We start from the raw sequence: 17,684 nt of genomic DNA, 5'->3' as shown, positions 1-17,684 counted from the left end.
GGGGGCAGGAGTATATGGAGGGATAGACACTGGGAAGAGGTAACTATGGGGAGGAAGTGGGAGGGGAGCTGTTGCATTGTGGTAAAATGTGGTCAATAACATGAGACAAAGTATATGTGAACTGCTGTATGGAAAGTGAATTTGCTCTGTAAATCTTCATCCAAATCACAAGAAAGGAAAAAAAAAAAAAAGAATAACGTAGACAGAAATAACAGAATCCAAGATACTCTCAACCACCCACGTTAAGGGGTTGAATATAAAGAAAAAACCTCAAAGAGACAGAGAAGTAGCAATAAGAGAAGTACAAGAAGCAAACAGGAGAAAGAAAAGGCAGCTAACAGATGGGTGGGTTTCAAAGACAGAGGCAATGGGCCCTGGTGTTCAACAACATCAGAAAGATAAAGGAGAACGAGGACTGAGAAAAGACCAGTGGATCTGTTCTTAAGTCAATGGTATCAGCATAATTTCAGCAGAGTGGTGGCGACGGCAGCTACAGAGCAGGTGTTTCAAAAGTGGTAAGTTGTGAGGAAAGAGACTGTAGCTACAGACAGCTCACTTCAGAATTTGTTCTTCAAAAGAAAAAGAAAAGAGAGAGATTTAGTTAGAGGAGCTGTAGGGTCAGGCACTGGGTTTTTTCAATATGATAATTAGTATATTAGGGATTTCCCTATTTCTCTGGCTCAAGAAATCAGATTCATGGAACTGCTTGACAGATACAGTCAAGGCCTTTTTTTCCAGACAGAAATGATATTTGAAAACTAAACACTAACTTGTGCTATTAGCTATTTACCTACTAAGGGCCAGCTGTCCCTTTGATCCCCACCAGCCCTCAGCTTACACTAGGCCACTCACCTCGCTTATCTGTTATATCTTTTTAGCTTGTTTTCCCAATCAAACTGGGGTGTTGCTCTGTACTTGAGAACTTGGCTGCATTCTAGATAGCTTCACAGACCAGCTAAGCCTGCTGCTGTAATTGGACTGCAGAGCTGTTCCTATAGCCCTGAGGCAAGAACACAACTGACTTTTTGTTCATAGCAGTAATACATTTTTTAAAAATCTGACATACACAAAACATATTAGCTACGGAAATTACGTAGAGAGGATAAAGCTGGGTCCACAAAGTCATCTCTATAGTTATTCTGCTGACTCAAACCACACTTGAAATGATGGCATCCTCAACATTGATCTGAAATACATTTACTTTAAAAACAGAAGCAGCTGTTTCTGAAACATGACCCACTCAACTAAGAGGCTAGCTGGAAAAGCACAACAGATTTGATACCACTGAGGTTATCTGTTCAAAATGGTTTTAACCTCATTTGCCACATACAATCTTTGGAATTTTATCAAACTCTTTCTTGACTTTTGGCATTCATTTGACATGGAAGCTTCTGGCAAAGCAAATGGGAAAATGAAGCAAAAAGGACTGACAAAGGCAATCAACCATCCTCCACAGGGGTGCACATAATGATCTTCTTATTAGCTCAGATGCGGAAGCCCACCAAGGCCAGCTAACTTAGAGGAGGGCTCGGGAGGGTCTCACTGCAGCAGAGGTTCTCTACCTGCAGGCATCTGAAATATCATACCGCAGCCCAGCCCAGTGTGCAGGCTCCTGCTTTTCCTTCTGGACTGGAGACACCAAAAGGCAAACGAAATTTAGAACGAAATACCTGCTAATGATCTGCTGTCTACACAGTACAAGACACAGAGTGGGGGTGAGAAGCTAGTGAATCTAAGCAAAGGCAAACTCTTTTTCACATTCACCGTAGGAACCATCCCAGCTCCACTGAATGCAGATTTCAAACAAGAAAAGTTAATGCATGAAGATTCAATTCTTGGTAATTATTACCAAGAAATGCAGCTTAAAGTAACTGCTATGCTAAAAGAGCTTCCACCCAAGATGGCAGCACCAGAAATGAAGCCTCCCTTTCCACTAAGAGCACATGAGAATAATGCCACCAGGCCTGACATCACAGCCGACTTGAGTCACCACTGGAAATGCCAGTGTCGAGTCATGTGCTAACAGCAGAGCACTCATTCTCTAACTGTTCCTGAGTAGATACAATGCCCCACCACTTGATGCTTCCTGTACCTTTCACTGCATCCTCTGGAACTCCTATTCAGTAGTGAGAAAACTCCCCTGTATCTTCTAGCTTCATGGGTTCTGAAAGTTCCCTCCATTTTCTCCTACCTGAATCCTGGTTATCCCTAGAACATTCCAAGTTCTGTGAAACTCTCTCATGTGGAAGGCAATTATGTCTCCAACATCTAGTGGCACTTGACCAGGTGCCAGAGTAGGTATCCCTGCTCCTCAGTTACACTTTCAAACCCATGCCTCCTTTAAAAGTCCTTGCTCCTTTGAATTCATGTCATTTGAATATGCCCTTCTCTCCTTCCTGCCCTTGGTCCTCAGCATGTATAAGGTATAACAATTTCCTAACTCATGTCTCCTTGAGGACTAAGGTGCGCCTGACACAAGCCATGATATTTCCAATCGCCTTGTATGCATGTGAGAGCTGGACAATGAATAAGGAAGACTGAAGAAGAGTTGATGCTTTTGAGTTGTGGTGCTGGTGAAGAATGCTGAAAGTACCATGGACTGCTAAAAGAACTAACAGATCTGTCCTGGAGGAAGTGCACCCAAAATGCTCCTTGGAAGCGAGAATGGCCAGACTTCATTCATCTCACCTATTTTTGTCATGTTGTCAGAAGAGACCATTCCTGGAGAAGGATGTTATGCTTGGTAGGGTGCAGGGTCAACAAAAGAGGGGGAGGCGTTCAATGAGATGGATTGACATGGTGGCTGTGATTATGGGCTCAAGTATAGCAGGGATCGTGGAGCTGGCGCGGGATCAGGCAGTGTTTCGTTCTGCTGTGCATGGGGTCACTATGAGTCGGAAATGACTCGATGGCACCTAACAACAACAACAACAACAACTCATCCTCTTGCTTCTACTCTTGCTCCTTTCTAGTCTATGCTCCACAGAGTCATAACTGTGCCCTTCAATCTTCAATCAGGTCAAGTCATTCTTCTGTTTAACCCACTTCAATGTGTTCTCAATGTACTTAAAATAAAACCCATTCCTTCCTGAGGCTTATGAGTCTCCGTACAATGTGGCCCCTGCTCACTATTCCAACCTCATCACCTGCTACTCTCCTCACACCCTCTCACAGTCTGCTCCAATGGGGGGCCTGCTTCCCCTTCTTCAAACACACTAAGCCCTTCCCACTTCACCTGGGCAGTCATCCTCCATGAAAAGGTGGCTTGAGGAAGATCAGACAATCATCAGAAAGCTCAGGAGCAGTTTTTAAGAGTATGGCGAAGAAAAGAAAAAAGGTCCGAAAGGTTTGCAAGCAGACCCCATACCTAATCACTGCACATGCAGAAAAACAAATCACTTGGAAAAGGTCACTCCCCTAAAATTAAAAGTACTGTCACTGGCAACACAAAATGGAGGGGCTCTTTGCAAAAGTTACTTATTCACAGTCACGGAATGGATTCCAGCCCAAGACAAAGCCCTAAGGAAGTAAATGAAGGTTCCAACTTCCAAAGGATTGAAGAGTCTATCGATAATTCAAGGCCTATCATGGCTTGAATTAAAGTCACCATGGCACTGCCCAATTATAACAGCTTAAAAAATCCACTGATTCCTACAACAAGTTTCATGGTATTTTTCAGCTTTAATAAACACATGCACACACATTCATCTGCTCACTCACTCACACTCTCCAAACCATTAAATGACCTTAGAGATAGAAGCTCAAAACCTCAATCACCATTTCTGCTCCAGAGGTCACCTCCCCGTGACCTCTGTACAGTGCAACCCTGTACTCCCTCGATGAATGCTGCTTCCCAGGCCACAGGGACCTTGGCGTTTAGCTTCACTGCTACTCATTTCCTATTCCAATTTCTATATCTGAAAAGTCATCATGGCATCTACCATTTATAACAGCTTAAAATCCACTGATTTCTGCAACAACGTTCATGGCATTTTCCTGGGAAAACTTCTATTACTCCCATCAAAGAGTCACCAATTATCATTCCCATTTACAGAAAAGGAGGAAGTATAAAGGAGGCAGATAAGTGCTTTTTACCAACATCAGGGACAGAAACGGGAAATAAAATCTGATTTTCTTAATTTTGTTAGGGTGTTTTTAAAACAGACCATGACTATAAACAATTTCTTTTAAGTATTCTTGTAATTTCTCAGAAAGATGCTATGATTAGAAGATGGATTAATCAGGAGCATGGATGACTGGAAGAGCAGCAGTGGGGCTGCTGGCTAAGATGGAGGCTGTCGCTACACCAGGAAATGATGCACAGTTCTGGGTTAGCCAGGTCCCAAATGGAAGCTATTCAGTCCCCACGTTATTTTTGATTCCAAGAAATCAAATGATATATTGCATTGGGCAAAGCTGCTGCAAAACTCTTTTAAGTGTTAAAAAGCAAAGATATCACCTTGAGGACTAAGGTACATCTGACCCAAGTCATGGTATTTTCAATCTCCTCATATGCATGTGAAAGCTGGACAATGAATAAGGAAGACTAAAGAAAAAAATGATGCCTTTGAATTATGGTGATGGCAAAAAATACTGAATAAACCATAGACTGCTAGAAAAATGAATAAATGTCTTGGAAGAAGTAGTCAGAATGTTCCTTAGAAGCAAGGATGTGTCTCATGCACTTTGAACCTGTTATTGGGAGGGACCATTCCCTGGAGAAGGACACAGTGATTGCTAAAGCAGAGAACCAGTGAGCAAGAGGAAGACCCTCAATGAGACGGACTGACACAGCACCCACAATAATGGGCTGAAACAAGCAACGGGGGAGAGGCTGGCCCGTGACCAGGCAGTGTTTCATTCTGTTGTACATAAGGTTGCTATGAGTAGGAACCATCGCAATGGCATCCAACAACAGTAACAACATCTTCTCAAGTCCTTGCAAAAATAGCAATATTAGTCTGAAATCAATTGATTTTTATGCTCCATTCTCCTTCAAAACAAAACAAAATTAAACTAAACTCACTGCCATCGAGTTGATCCTGACTCATATGAACCTCTTTGGGTTTCCAAGGAGGTAAATCTTTACGGAAGTAGGTTGCCCAGTTCTCCTTCCATGGAATGGCTGGTGGGTTTGAACCGCCAACCTTCTGGTAGCAGTCAAATGCCTCAGGCACTACACCACCAGAGCTCCTTCCATTTTCCCTAGTAGTGAGTGAAAAACACAATTAGCAAGGTCATCACAATGAACTCCAGTTCACAAGGCGCTCTCAGTGTCTCTACCATTCAGCTTGATTTTATAACCATCTCTTCAGGTGATATGAACAAGGTTCATATCCTTGAGAATCTCCTCATATGCACGTGAAAGCTGGACACCTTGAGAAGGTGCCAGAAGGGGAGTGGTCAGACCCACGCATGACTTTGCTCACCCACCCTGAGGTGAATAGAAGCCCCTCACATCTGCAGCATTCAGTTGATAAAGGACAGTGTATCCAGAAGTTTTTTTTTTTCCTTTCCCTAGAAAAACAAGGCTTTTGGCATCTAAATCTTCAGTGCATCACAAACTTCCTGCTATTATCTAATAACCCCCCACTCAGCCTCACTGTTTCCATGGTAACCGACAGAGAAATAGCAGCCTGCCAAATGGCTTTTGTAGTTCCTTTTCCAGCTTGTCTTCAGTATAGAATTAAAGCTGGCTGGGAAGAGAACCAGCCTAATCTTTACAACAGGGACACGATGCACTTTGAAAAGCACAACTGGGTTTGGGACAACTAATAAAAATAATGAGCCCAGCCTAATAGAATAAAAAAGGTTCTTGGTTTCTTAAAAAAGCTCTACTGAAGTATATTTGGTAAGCTTTCCTTTGGTCTTAAGACAGTTTACCCTGACACTGTCCAGAGATATTTGTGGTGCTGTTCACTCTTTAATTTGAGTAAATAAAAGAAGGGATCAGATGAATGGAAGAGCAAGATCAGGCAAGTCTACTGCACCCCCAAGCACCTTCCTCTGATTAAAGGAAATGGTCATTTACTATAAAATAAAAATGAGTGAGCAGGAGTCGGCAGATTTGGACAGCACCGTGGTGGGCGGGATGTTTGATTCCAGGGATGATGCTCGCAAGAAGCTGACTGAGCCAACTGTGTGAGTCAGAGGGGGCACTGATGCTTAGGAAACAAAGATCCCCTTTCCATTTCTGCACAGTGAGAAACTGTCAGGGATGCGATGTGTGGAGCTGAGGCAGCTTTCAGAAGATCAGCTGCTACAGAGATCTGCTTGAGGTGCCAGACTGCAAAATGCGCAGCTGCCTGCAGGGGTGGAGGAGTCTGAATTTTCAAAAAATCGAGATTATTTCTCTTTGAAAGTGGCCCAAAACAGGCGTTTCTGTCTCAAAAGTGCATATTTGAGTGAAGTGCAGGAGCCAGATGAGAACAGGTACTAGCTTCTCATCTGACAGGTTCAACAAAGTGGAGTCTGAAAAGATTTCCCACCATAGCCTTGAGTGCACCCCGAATGTCCTGCTGACATTCTATAACCTACAGTGGTCTATGAAATGGTCCGTGAGAGTTACAGCTAGTCAGACTCCTACAAACCCCACACAGACTACTAACCTAATTTATACTTTTTATGTTTTTACCATGGCTTGGATGAATTGTGAATCATATTCTTTGAGCTATCACCTTAGTATGAAAAGAAAAGTAGACCCAAATGTGCAATGACATTTCTTTTCAATCCTTCAGAATGAGATCATTATAGTAAGATAGAGATGGTGAACTCAGAGGTACATTCCCAAGGCTGTCAACTCTGAGAAAGGCTTCTGCACTTTTGGGTTGGCTAGCTTTGTGGAGCCCCAGACATTCGGAATCTCTTAATGACACCTAAAGGAGCCTTTCTAAAAGTTTAAATTTGGGTGTTGTTTACCAAAGAATCAAATGGATAGGTCCTTTTAAAAAGGTCATTTTTAAGCTATATTCTAGTTCATTATTTTCATTTCAAATATAATATTCAACTTCTTCATCTTAAACAAAAGCCAGAATTGAAAAGATATGCAAAAAATTGTATCACACTCAACAAAGTTAAGACTAAGCAGGAAATCAAAACTCACTAGTCATTAACTAGAGGTACTGAAATATTTATATTTCGTCCCCAGTTTCCATCGCCAACTTTGTTTCAAGATCTTAGGCAACTTTTCTTACTCATTAGATGTGTATTCTCATCAAGTCAGCTACCATAGCTATAGAGACGATTCCCCTGGTACTGGCAGACAACGAAAGGGATTCGACCACATTTTAAAATAAGCATCTCATGGCCTGTGTTTTCACTTGTGTTCATCAAAACAGATTCCAAGAAGCCTTGAGGAGAAGATAAAGCTTCAGTGCAGGCAGCCTCTTTCTTACACACACATTTTGTTCCAAATAGTTTCCCTCAGAAGCAATGTGTATGTGGTAGTTATGTTCTCGGTTCACACATTGATCTATAACCTATTAACTTATAGATGAAGTACATTACCAAGAAATAGTTCTTCATTCCCCTGTACAGTCAATCAATCCTCATTATCTGTCGGGGCATTTGTTTGTTCATGTATTCATTTGGAAAGACTTCAGAGGCCCTGGGGTCAGGTTGGCTGTAATCTTTACAGAAGCCATTCACCAGGCATGGATCACCAAAGGTGCTGCTGGGTGGGTTTAAACTGACATCCTTTGGGATACTAGCCGAGTGCAGACTGTCTGCACTACCCAGGGACTTCAATCCTCATTATTTGTGGATTCTGTATTGCAAATCTGCCTATTTGCTAACAGTTCTTTGTAACCCCCAAATCAATACTCAGAATGCTTTCATGGGCATGCCCTGACTGGCAAAAAATTTGACTCACCTGACGCACAATGTTTGTTGTTGTTGCTGTTAGGTGTTATCGAGTCAATTCTGACTCACAGTGACCCTACATACAACGAACGAAACACTGCCCGGTCCTGTGCCACCCTAACAATCCTTACTGCGCTTGAGCCCACTGTTGCAGCCACTGTGTCAATCCATCTCGTCGAGGGTCTTCCCCTTTTTCTCTGACCCTCCATTTTACCAAGGCTGGTTTGGTATTTACTGATTCAATGTTCATGGGAACTTTATAGAACATAATTACTGCAAATAACAAAAATCAATTGTATAATGTTTTTATACAGAAAATGAAGAGTTTCAGCTATCTGGAGGGAGAAGGAATGAATATTTCTGGGCACTGAAATATTGCTAGTGCTTAATAGTTGGAAACTATACAGTAAAACTAATTATCCAGAAAAGCATACTTTTGGAGTTCTTAAGTGCCAAATCTATAAATAAGCCACAATTTAAAAATGAGGCAGTAGTGGTAAATGTGTGTGTAAAGATATTGTAATTGATACTTGAATACTCAGCAACAAAGAAAACAACTGTGAAGACCTGAGGACCAAGATTAAACCAAGGATTGCACTGGCTACACTGGGAGGGGCACGTGCTAGATCACGAGCTACAGCCCCAGCTCCCAGGACTGTGCCTGGAACAGAGTCAATATTCCATGCATCTGGCTTGAGAAGTGGATCTGAACTGAAAAGTGTGATATATGGTGTCTCTCTGGTTTTCATATTAGCAGTCTTACTGAGGGCTGGATGAATTCTCTGCATGTGTGACCTCAGGACTTAACTGAGTGGAAGCCTGTGTACAGAAGCCAAACCATACTTAAAGAGAATACAATAAAGGTTGGATAGCTTGATTCTTGAGTAGTACTCCTTGGTGCAGAGAAGCTGATAGCCAATGAAAACCATGAAGGCTATTCAAAGGGCTCAGAGAATAAGTTCACTCAATAAATTATTGGCAACTGACAATTCCCTGCTAACATGCAACATAGCTTCTGTCCAAACAAAGGCAAAGGAAACCCAATCAAAGGAAACTGTACCAACAAAAAGTAGTTAAGGGCAAAAAGTAGCTAATATGCAAAATAACTCAGTAAATTTCAAAATACCATGTTTGGAAATCCAGGAAAAAGATTAGTCACCAATTTTATTCTCAGAGAGGTTATCTAATGAAGAACAGACATGAACATGGACTGATAACTAAGTGGTCTGGATTAGGTCACAGTCAATAAACAGCCTTTAGACCTTCACAGAGACTAGGTCCGGTTTAATGCTACAGGCTGAATCGTGGGGAACCTTGAGTAGAAAAAGACACAAACCCTGGAAGCAAGACAATTTGATAGAGATAGCTCCTTTTCCTGGAGTTCCTACTATCTTTCTATCTTTTCTCTCCACTTTTTTCTTTTTAACTGTGGTGTAAAAATATACAACACACTCACCAATTCAACAGTTTCTACATCCACAATTCACTGGCATTGATTATTTATCTTACTCCTTTTTGTGATTAAAAAAAAAATTCATAGCTCTAGTATCTCTCTATATCATATAATCTAGGTAAGAACTAGGGTGGAGACCAGAAGAACTAGATGGTGCCTGGCTACCAACACCAACAACTTCAAAAAGGATCAAAACTGGAGATCCTGAATAGAGTGGGAGAAAAATGTGGAACAAAATTCAAAAACGTAAAAAAGACCAGGATCACTAGTTCAACAGAGACTGGCGAAACCCCCTTGACCATGATCCCTAGTCACCCTTTGGGATTGAACTCCTGCGCCTTAGCTCTCAGCCAAATAATAGGTCCATGAGCTGAACAATTACACAAGGGAGATGCACTCCCTAGCACAATCAACCATAGGAGATCAGAGGGCAACATCTACACAGGAAGAAAGCTGGGGAGCCAGGAATGCATACAGACATGGACACAGGGAAAAGTGCCCATGAGAGGAACTGGGAAGACAGCTATTGCGTTGTGGGGATTGTAATCAATGGCACAAAACAAAATGTGTATGAACTGGTGAATGGAAAACGAATCTGCTCTGTAAGATTTTACCCAAATCACAATAAAAAGTCTTTAAAAAAAAAAAAAAGAGCTGGGATGGAAACCTGAAGTTAGTATACAGTCAGTTTAGTCACTGATTTTCTATTTAACCTTGGAACATGCCCTCTGATAATCTGGCTTAAGTCCTTGTTTATGAAGGAGAGAGAACCTCCTTGGCATTGCTCTGCTGAGAAAGTGACACGTGTGTACATTATGCTTTGTGACAGAAAAGTGGAAACCTTACCTTGAAGAACACGCACTTAAAGGCTTCCTCCAGGGCATCTTCCTTAAGCCTCCTTCCTTTCCCTTCTTGCCTCCACTGGCTTGGCCTATTTCTTTATAACCCTCCCTTGGAGTATTTTCACAATTGCAATTGTTTGAGTGGTCAGTAATACCTATTTCCCCACTAGACTCTATCTCCATGAGGACAGGGACTGTGATTACCCTTTAAACCAATGTAACCGTACTACATGGCAGTGAGTCTACAGCACTTGACACAAAGCAGGCAACTCCTGTTGGATGAATATATGACTGAATGGGTATACTGGATGTCAGAAGTCAACCATGGGGTGAGCAACCAATTGAGAGAATGTTTCATCAACAAAACACACACTCTCACTGCCGTCAAGTTGATTCAACTCATAGTGATCCCTCCTTGAGTTTCCGAGGCAGTATCTCTATGGAAGTAGATTGCCCAATCTTCCTCCTGAGGAGTGGCTGGTGAGTTTGAATGGCCAGCCTTCTGGTTAGCAGTCAAATGCCTTAGGCACTAAGCCACCAGAGCTCCCCGTAAACACACACTACTATCTTCTAAATCTGAAAATAGGAACTTTGAGGAACTACCTTTTCCACAGAATCATAGAAGGCAGGAAGAGCATAAAAAGATAGAGAATACTCACTGGTGAGGGCTTCTTCCTCATCTCAAAAGTGCGTGTGGCACCAAAGCTGAGTGAAGCAATAATGGGGCACCTCCCTAGTGAGGGTTCATCATCACTATGCCAGTCCACACTGTCCTTCTCATTTCGATAAAGATTGCAGAGTAAGGAGTTGAAGGTGTGGCCAGTGTTCTCTTCAATGCGGTTCTTCAGTGTGCTCAGCACAGGATGCCACTGTAATCAACAGGCCAAGAAAAGGGACAGAGACAGTCACATAAAGTGACAGCCACATAGAAAAACAGAAATAAAGGACAAAATCAGTAAATCAGTCAAGTTCTAAACGGAGACATGGAGTAAGCAAACCACTTGGAATGCAATAAACAGAAGGCAAGAGTAGTTGTTTCATTCCCTTCCATTATGTTTTTTGAAATAAGGTGACTTCTGCAATTTTAGAAAGGTACTGAATTTGGTATAGAAATGCCATTAACACCAGGGCCTATCTACCCATCTCATCCTGTTAAATACAGGACCCTGGCAAAGAAGCCAAAGTCAATATATTCAGGGCAGTCACCTTGGTGAGTCCTTAAGGCAGTACGTGGAGCATTAAGTCTGGTGTGCTCCACAGCTGATGTGTCACCAGGTAGACAGCACACAGAGACTGCAGTCTGGGAGCAAGACAACTCTGCTGCTGGGTGGCCCTCTGCGCACTCGATGCCTATTTTTATTATAAATGGCAGAATTGCTTTGTAAAAAAGATATTTAATATTTCTAGAGTGGTTAACTTCCTAAAAACAGAACTTCAATGGAAAATAATTCTTTACTACAGAATGATCATCATGACATCCCCTTAATAAGCACACAAGTGATGAGCTATAGAATATTTCAATGGATTTCACTACCTTTCTCACTGGCACAGAGTTCATTTACTGTAGTTTATATCTGGAACTTGGAGAAAATCACTGTCTTGCCACATATACTATAGGAGGTATGGCCCTTGAAATCCTAAGTGCTTTACAGTAAAGAGCTTCCTTCAGGACAATGGTTCTCAAATTTTATACTATTAAGAAGTATTGAGTTGTGCTGTGCATATTCTCAACAACAATGAAATTTTAAAAATTATTGAAGATCATAAATAATTTTTGTTTGTATGGGTTCTATAGCTATTGACATTTGCCATATTTAAAATTAAAATAGAAAAAAATTTAAAGTGTATTAGTTCATTTAAAAACAATAATAAGCCCACTGCATGTTAACACAAATATTCTTTTTATGAAAAATAACTATATTTCCCAATATAAAAATGCGGTAAGAAGAGTGGCACTGTTTTGCACATCTCTTTAATGTCTGCCTTAATAAAAGAGAGCTGATTTTCATATCTTCTTCTGTATTTAATCTGCTACAATATGTCATTTTGGTTGGAGTATGTGAAAAGAATTGGCTTCATATAGATATGTAGCTGGGAAGGAAGGGATATTTTATGGCCATTTCAAATAACTGTAGATATTCTACTTTGATATTATACCCACTCCTCATTTATTGACACGGTTAGGTTCCAAAAACCAGGCCATTATGCAAAAATTGTTGATAGGTAAAAATGGTGGATGACCACATCAGATCACAGAATGGATGATAACGATATAAATACATACCTGTCAAATTATAGCATTATATAACTGCCAAATCACATCATTATATAACTACCAAAGCTCATCATTACATAACTGCCAAACCACTGAGAATCACGGTCCAGCCAAGCTGGCACATAACCTTCAAAACCACAGCCAGCACTACTTTTCCTTGCACCCTGGCATTTGTTACATGAAAATCAGTGAACAAAACAGTCAAATAGGTTTTTTCACTATTGTTGTAAATGTGAAATGTCAGATAATGAGACAGTTGATAGGTAAGGAGGAAGTGTACACCAAAATCAACAAATACTAGCTTTTTTTTTTTTAAATTGTGATTTGGGTGAAAATTTATTTTCCACATAGCAGTTCACATACACTTTGTCTCATAACACAATTTACCCCAATGCAACAGCTCCCCTCCCACTTCCTCCCCATAGTTACCTCTTCCCTGTGTCTATCCCTCCATGCACTCCTACCGCCTGAGCTGTCTCCCTGTGCATTAACAGCCCTTCTTTCTCCCATGATTGTTCTCTCCATGGAGTGTATCTACCTCAGGTAAACCTCGTATGTTCAACTCATATGCCTGTCTTTTGTTTGGCTGGAAGCCACAGGTGTGGGTTCAATTCCAGACCTAAAGGCAGCTAGGGGCCATAGTTTCAGGGGTTCCACCAGGCTCTATCAGACCAGCAAACCTGGTCCTCCCCCCACTTTTTTTTTTTTTTTTCTTCCAAATGATTTTCAGTTTTGTTCCACATTGTTCTCCCTCTTTATCCAGGATCTCCTACAAAGATCCCCCTCCAAGTGGTTGACAGTGGTAGCTGGGCACCATCAAGTTCTTCTGATCTCATAGTTGTACAGGCTGCAGATCACATGGTGTACCAGTCACTAAATACTAGCTTCTTAAAGGTTAGCTGAAATCTGAGACCATATCAACAAACTTTTCACAATCTGTTATGTTTAAATCCACTCTCTAGCTTGCACTCTGAACACATCTTTTAACTCTGCGTGATTTTGTGACATTGAACACTGGTCATCTGGGAAACACTGGTTCAATGAATTACACAGATCTTTTAAATGTCGACACATTTCAATATAGAATCACTCAAAAAATCACATCCATTAATATTACCACTAATCTCATCAGACAGGTCTAAGTAAGACTCAAAATGGAGAATGTGAGCTTTCCAACATTCTAATTTTTGCTTGAAAACTCAAATTCTATCATTAGTAACAAATTCCGTCCACTCTTTCCTAAACAAAACTGACTTCATTTCTAAGAAAATGTCTGCTAAATACTGAAGTCTAAATAACCATACTTTGTCTGTCAGTTGTTCTTTCAAGCAAAAATGGTCCATGAAAAAAGTAGCTGGTTCAGCTCACAACAGAAACAATCCCACAGGTGCTTTTCCTACATTCAAGGGAATAAATTTCAAGAGAAATTCTAATAACGATGTTGTTGTTGTTAGGTGCCACTGAGTTGGTTCCAACTCATAGTGACCCCGTGTGCAACAGAACGAAGCACTGCCCAGACCTGCACCATCCTCACAATTCTTGCTGTGCTTGAGGTCATCACTGCAGCCATCTCATTGAGCCCCTTTTTCACTGACACTCTATTTTACCAAGCACAATATGCTTCTCCAGGGAATGGTCCCTTCTCACAACACAAGCAAAGTAGATGAGATGAAGTCTGGCCCTGTTCACTTCTAAGGAGCATTTTGGCTATACTACCTCCAAAACAGATTTGTTCATTCTTCTGCTAGTCCAAGGTATTTTCAATATTCTTCACCAACACCACAATTCTTCCTTATTCTTTGTCCAGCTGTCACATGCACATCAGGTGACTAAAAATACTATGGCTTGGATCAGGCACACCTTTGTCTTCAAAGTGACGTCTTTGCTCTTTAACACTTTACACAGGTCTTTTGTAGGAGCTCTGGTGGCGTAGTGCCTAAGGCATCTGACTGCTAACCAGAAAACTGGCAGTTCAAACCCACCAGCCACACGGAAGGAAGATTGGGCAATCTACTTCCATAGTGATACTGTCTTGGAAACCCAAGGAGAAGTCACAATGAGTTGGATACAACTCAACAGCAGTGAGGTTTTTTTTGTGTGTGCAGATTTGCCCAGTGTAGTAAGTCATCTGATTTCCTGACTGTTGCTTCCATGGGCACTGATTGTGGATCCAAATAAAATAAACTCTTTGGCAACTTCAGTCTTTTCTCCATTTATCATGTTATTGCTTATTTGTCCAGTTGTGAGGGTTTTTGTTTTATGTTGAGGTGTAGTCCATACTGAAGGCTGTAGCCTTTGATCTTCATTAATTAGTAAGTGCTTCAAGTCATCTTCACTTTCAACAAGCAAGGTGTGTTATTTGTGTATTACAGGTTGTTAATGAGTCCTCCTCCAATCCTGATGCCATGCTCTTCTTCATACATTCCAGCTTCTCAAATTATTTACTCAGCATACAGATTGAGTAAATATGGCAAAAGGATACAACCCTGATGCACATCTTTCCTGATTTTAAAACTTGCAGTATCCCTCTGTTTGGTTCAAATGACAGCCTCTTGGTCTATGTACAGGTTCTTCATGAGTACAATTAAGTGTTCTGGTATTCCCATTATTCACAATGCTATCCATAATTTGTTATGATCCACACCACTGAAAGCCTTTGCATAGTCAACACAGCACAGGTTAACATCTTTCTGGTATTCTTTGCTTTCAGCCGAGAGCCATGTGATACCAACAATGATATCCCTTACTCCACATCCTCTTCTGAATCCAGTTTGAATTTCTGGCAGTTCCCTGTCAACATTCTGCTGCAAGCATTTTTGAAATATCTTCAGCAAAATTTTACTTGCATGTGATATTAATTTATTGATATAAATTTGATAATTTCCACATTCTGTTGATCACCTTTCTTTGCAATAGGTACAAAAATGAATCCAGTCAGTTGGCCAGTCTTCCAAATTTCTTGGCATAAATAAATGAGTGTCTTTACCACTGCATCTGTTAGTTGAAATATCTCAATGGGTATTCTGTCATTTCCTGGAGCCTTGTTTTTCACCAATTCCTTCAGTGTAGTTTTGACTTATTTCTTCAATATCAACAGTTCTTGATCACATGTTAACCTCCTGAAATGGATGAACATCAACCAATGCTGATGTTTTTGGTACAGTGACTCTGTATATTCCTACGATCTTTGATCTTTTGATGCTTCCTACATCATCTAATATTTTGCCCATAGAATCCTTCAATATTGCAACTCGAGGTTTGAATTTTTTCATCAGTTCTTTCAGCTTGAGGAATGCCGAGTGTGTTCTTCCCTTTTCGTTTTCTAATTCCAGGTCTTTGCATATTTCATTATAATACTTTACTTTGCCTTCTAGAGCCACCATTTGAAATCTTCTGTTCAGCTCTTTTATTTCATCATTTCTTCCATTCACTTTAGCTTCTCTTCATTCAAATTTCAAAGTTTCTTCTGATATCCATTACGATTATTTCTTCCTTTCTTGTCTTTTTAATGACCTTTTGCTTTCTTCATGTATGATGTTCTTGATGTCATCCTACAACTCACTTGGTCTTCAGTCACTCATATTCAATGCATCGATTCTATTCTTCAAATGGTCTCTAAATGCAAGTGGGCTATAATCAAGGTCATATTTTGGCTCTCATGGATTTGTTTTAATTTTCTTCAGCTTGAACTTGCATAGGAGCAGTTGATGGTCTGTTCCTCAGTAATCTCCTGGCTTTGTTCTGATTGATGATATGGAGCTTCTCCATCGTCTCTTTCCACAGATGCAGTAAATTTAATTCCTGTGTATTCCATATGGCAAGGTCCATGTACACAGCTGCTGTTTATGTTGTTGATAACTGCAATGAATAAGTCATTGGTCTTGCAAAATTCTATCATGTGGTCTCCAGTGTCATTTCTTTCACCAAGGCCATATTTTTCAACTACCAATGTGTCTTCATTTCCAACTTTTGCATTCCATCTCCAGTAATTATCAGTACACCTTGATTGTATGACTGGTCACTTTGAGACTGCAGAGATTGGTAAACGTCTTTGATGGCATAGCTTCCAGCAACACGCAGGGCACCACAGTACGACAAACTGGCAGATGAGTGATGGAACAATAATTTTAGCAAGCTGTGTTTCCAATTTGTTTTATGGCTTTAAACTTAACACCATGGAGATAAAGATTAGATACTAGCTTATTCACTAACAAGAAAAACAAGAATGTAAAGGAGGAAAATAGCTTTTCTGCAATGTGACTGAGAAACTAATTAGCGATTCTCTGACTTGTTTTAGGTACTGAGCACTGTGATAACACCATGTTAGCATTATGTTTCTAAGTGGGTATATATTTGTTCATAGTTATTTTGGGTGGTGAAGTAGGGAAAAGGAGAAAAAAAGGGGATAATGAACTTGGGAACTAAATTTAGACTCTCCAACCCATTACTCTATGCAGATCCTTCAGAACTGAACGCCTAAATTAAAATTCAGTGTCATCTCGCTATTCAGTGAAGATATTCTATCCTTAAAAGACACTTGAAAAGAGTATGAGAAAATATGAATCACACCAGTAAAAGGACCTCTTTGGTGGATTTCAAAAAGTACTTGGTAGAGTCCTAGCTTATCACAGAGGTGCCTCTAGAACTATGGTAGGAGAAAGAGACTCTCAGCTCATCACTGCTTTTATACATTGGGTTCACCTAAGAATTAATTTGAACAAAGACTAAAAGAAGTTTAAAAACTTATGATTATGCCTGAGGTAATACTTCAATTTTATAATTTAAAAAGTGCCCTCAACATACATATACACACATCAGTGAATCCCCCTTTGAAAAATGCTGAAAAGCACATCTCTTTTGATTTTGCTCAAGGTGGTATATAAATAAATTAAGCCTATTAGCAATAAATACAAAGTTACGAACCAACCAAATTCTAATGAAAGAATTCTAATTCAACACCCTCAAAAGACAACAAAAAGGACTTGTTCTAATAAATTATGATATACACAGAATATAGAATACTGTGCAGCCATTAAATATGACATTGTTGTAGAAGAATTTAATGATACTAAAACGTGTTCATGATACATAGCTAAACACAACATAGTATACATAATTCTTTAATTTTTATGGAGAAAAAATTCCCTACATATATTTGCAGGAGCTCTGGTAGCATAGTGCCTAAGGCACTTGACTGCTCACCAGAAGGCTGGCGGTTCAAACCCACCAGCCACTCCTCGGAAGGAAGGTTGGG

The 17,684-nt window shown here is 40.4% G+C and overlaps 1 protein-coding gene across 1 annotated transcript in view; it reads right to left on the bottom strand.

Annotated features, from left to right (window-relative positions):
• The window catches only part of ALKBH3 (alkB homolog 3, alpha-ketoglutarate dependent dioxygenase), a 50,092-nt gene that overhangs the window by 13,564 nt on the left and 18,844 nt on the right, over positions 1-17,684 (bottom strand). The window contains exon 7 of the mRNA XM_042781752.1: positions 10,815-11,024. Coding sequence (XP_042637686.1) covers positions 10,815-11,024 — 210 coding nt within the window. The remainder of the gene's footprint in view (positions 1-10,814; positions 11,025-17,684) is intronic.

The sequence above is a fragment of the Orycteropus afer genome, unplaced genomic scaffold (assembly GCF_000298275.1).
Source record: "Orycteropus afer afer isolate SDZICR_OR568_19922 unplaced genomic scaffold, OryAfe1.0 scaffold00165, whole genome shotgun sequence".
NCBI classification, from domain to species: Eukaryota; Metazoa; Chordata; class Mammalia; order Tubulidentata; family Orycteropodidae; genus Orycteropus; species Orycteropus afer.
This window is presented reverse-complemented; position numbering and strand designations above follow the sequence as displayed.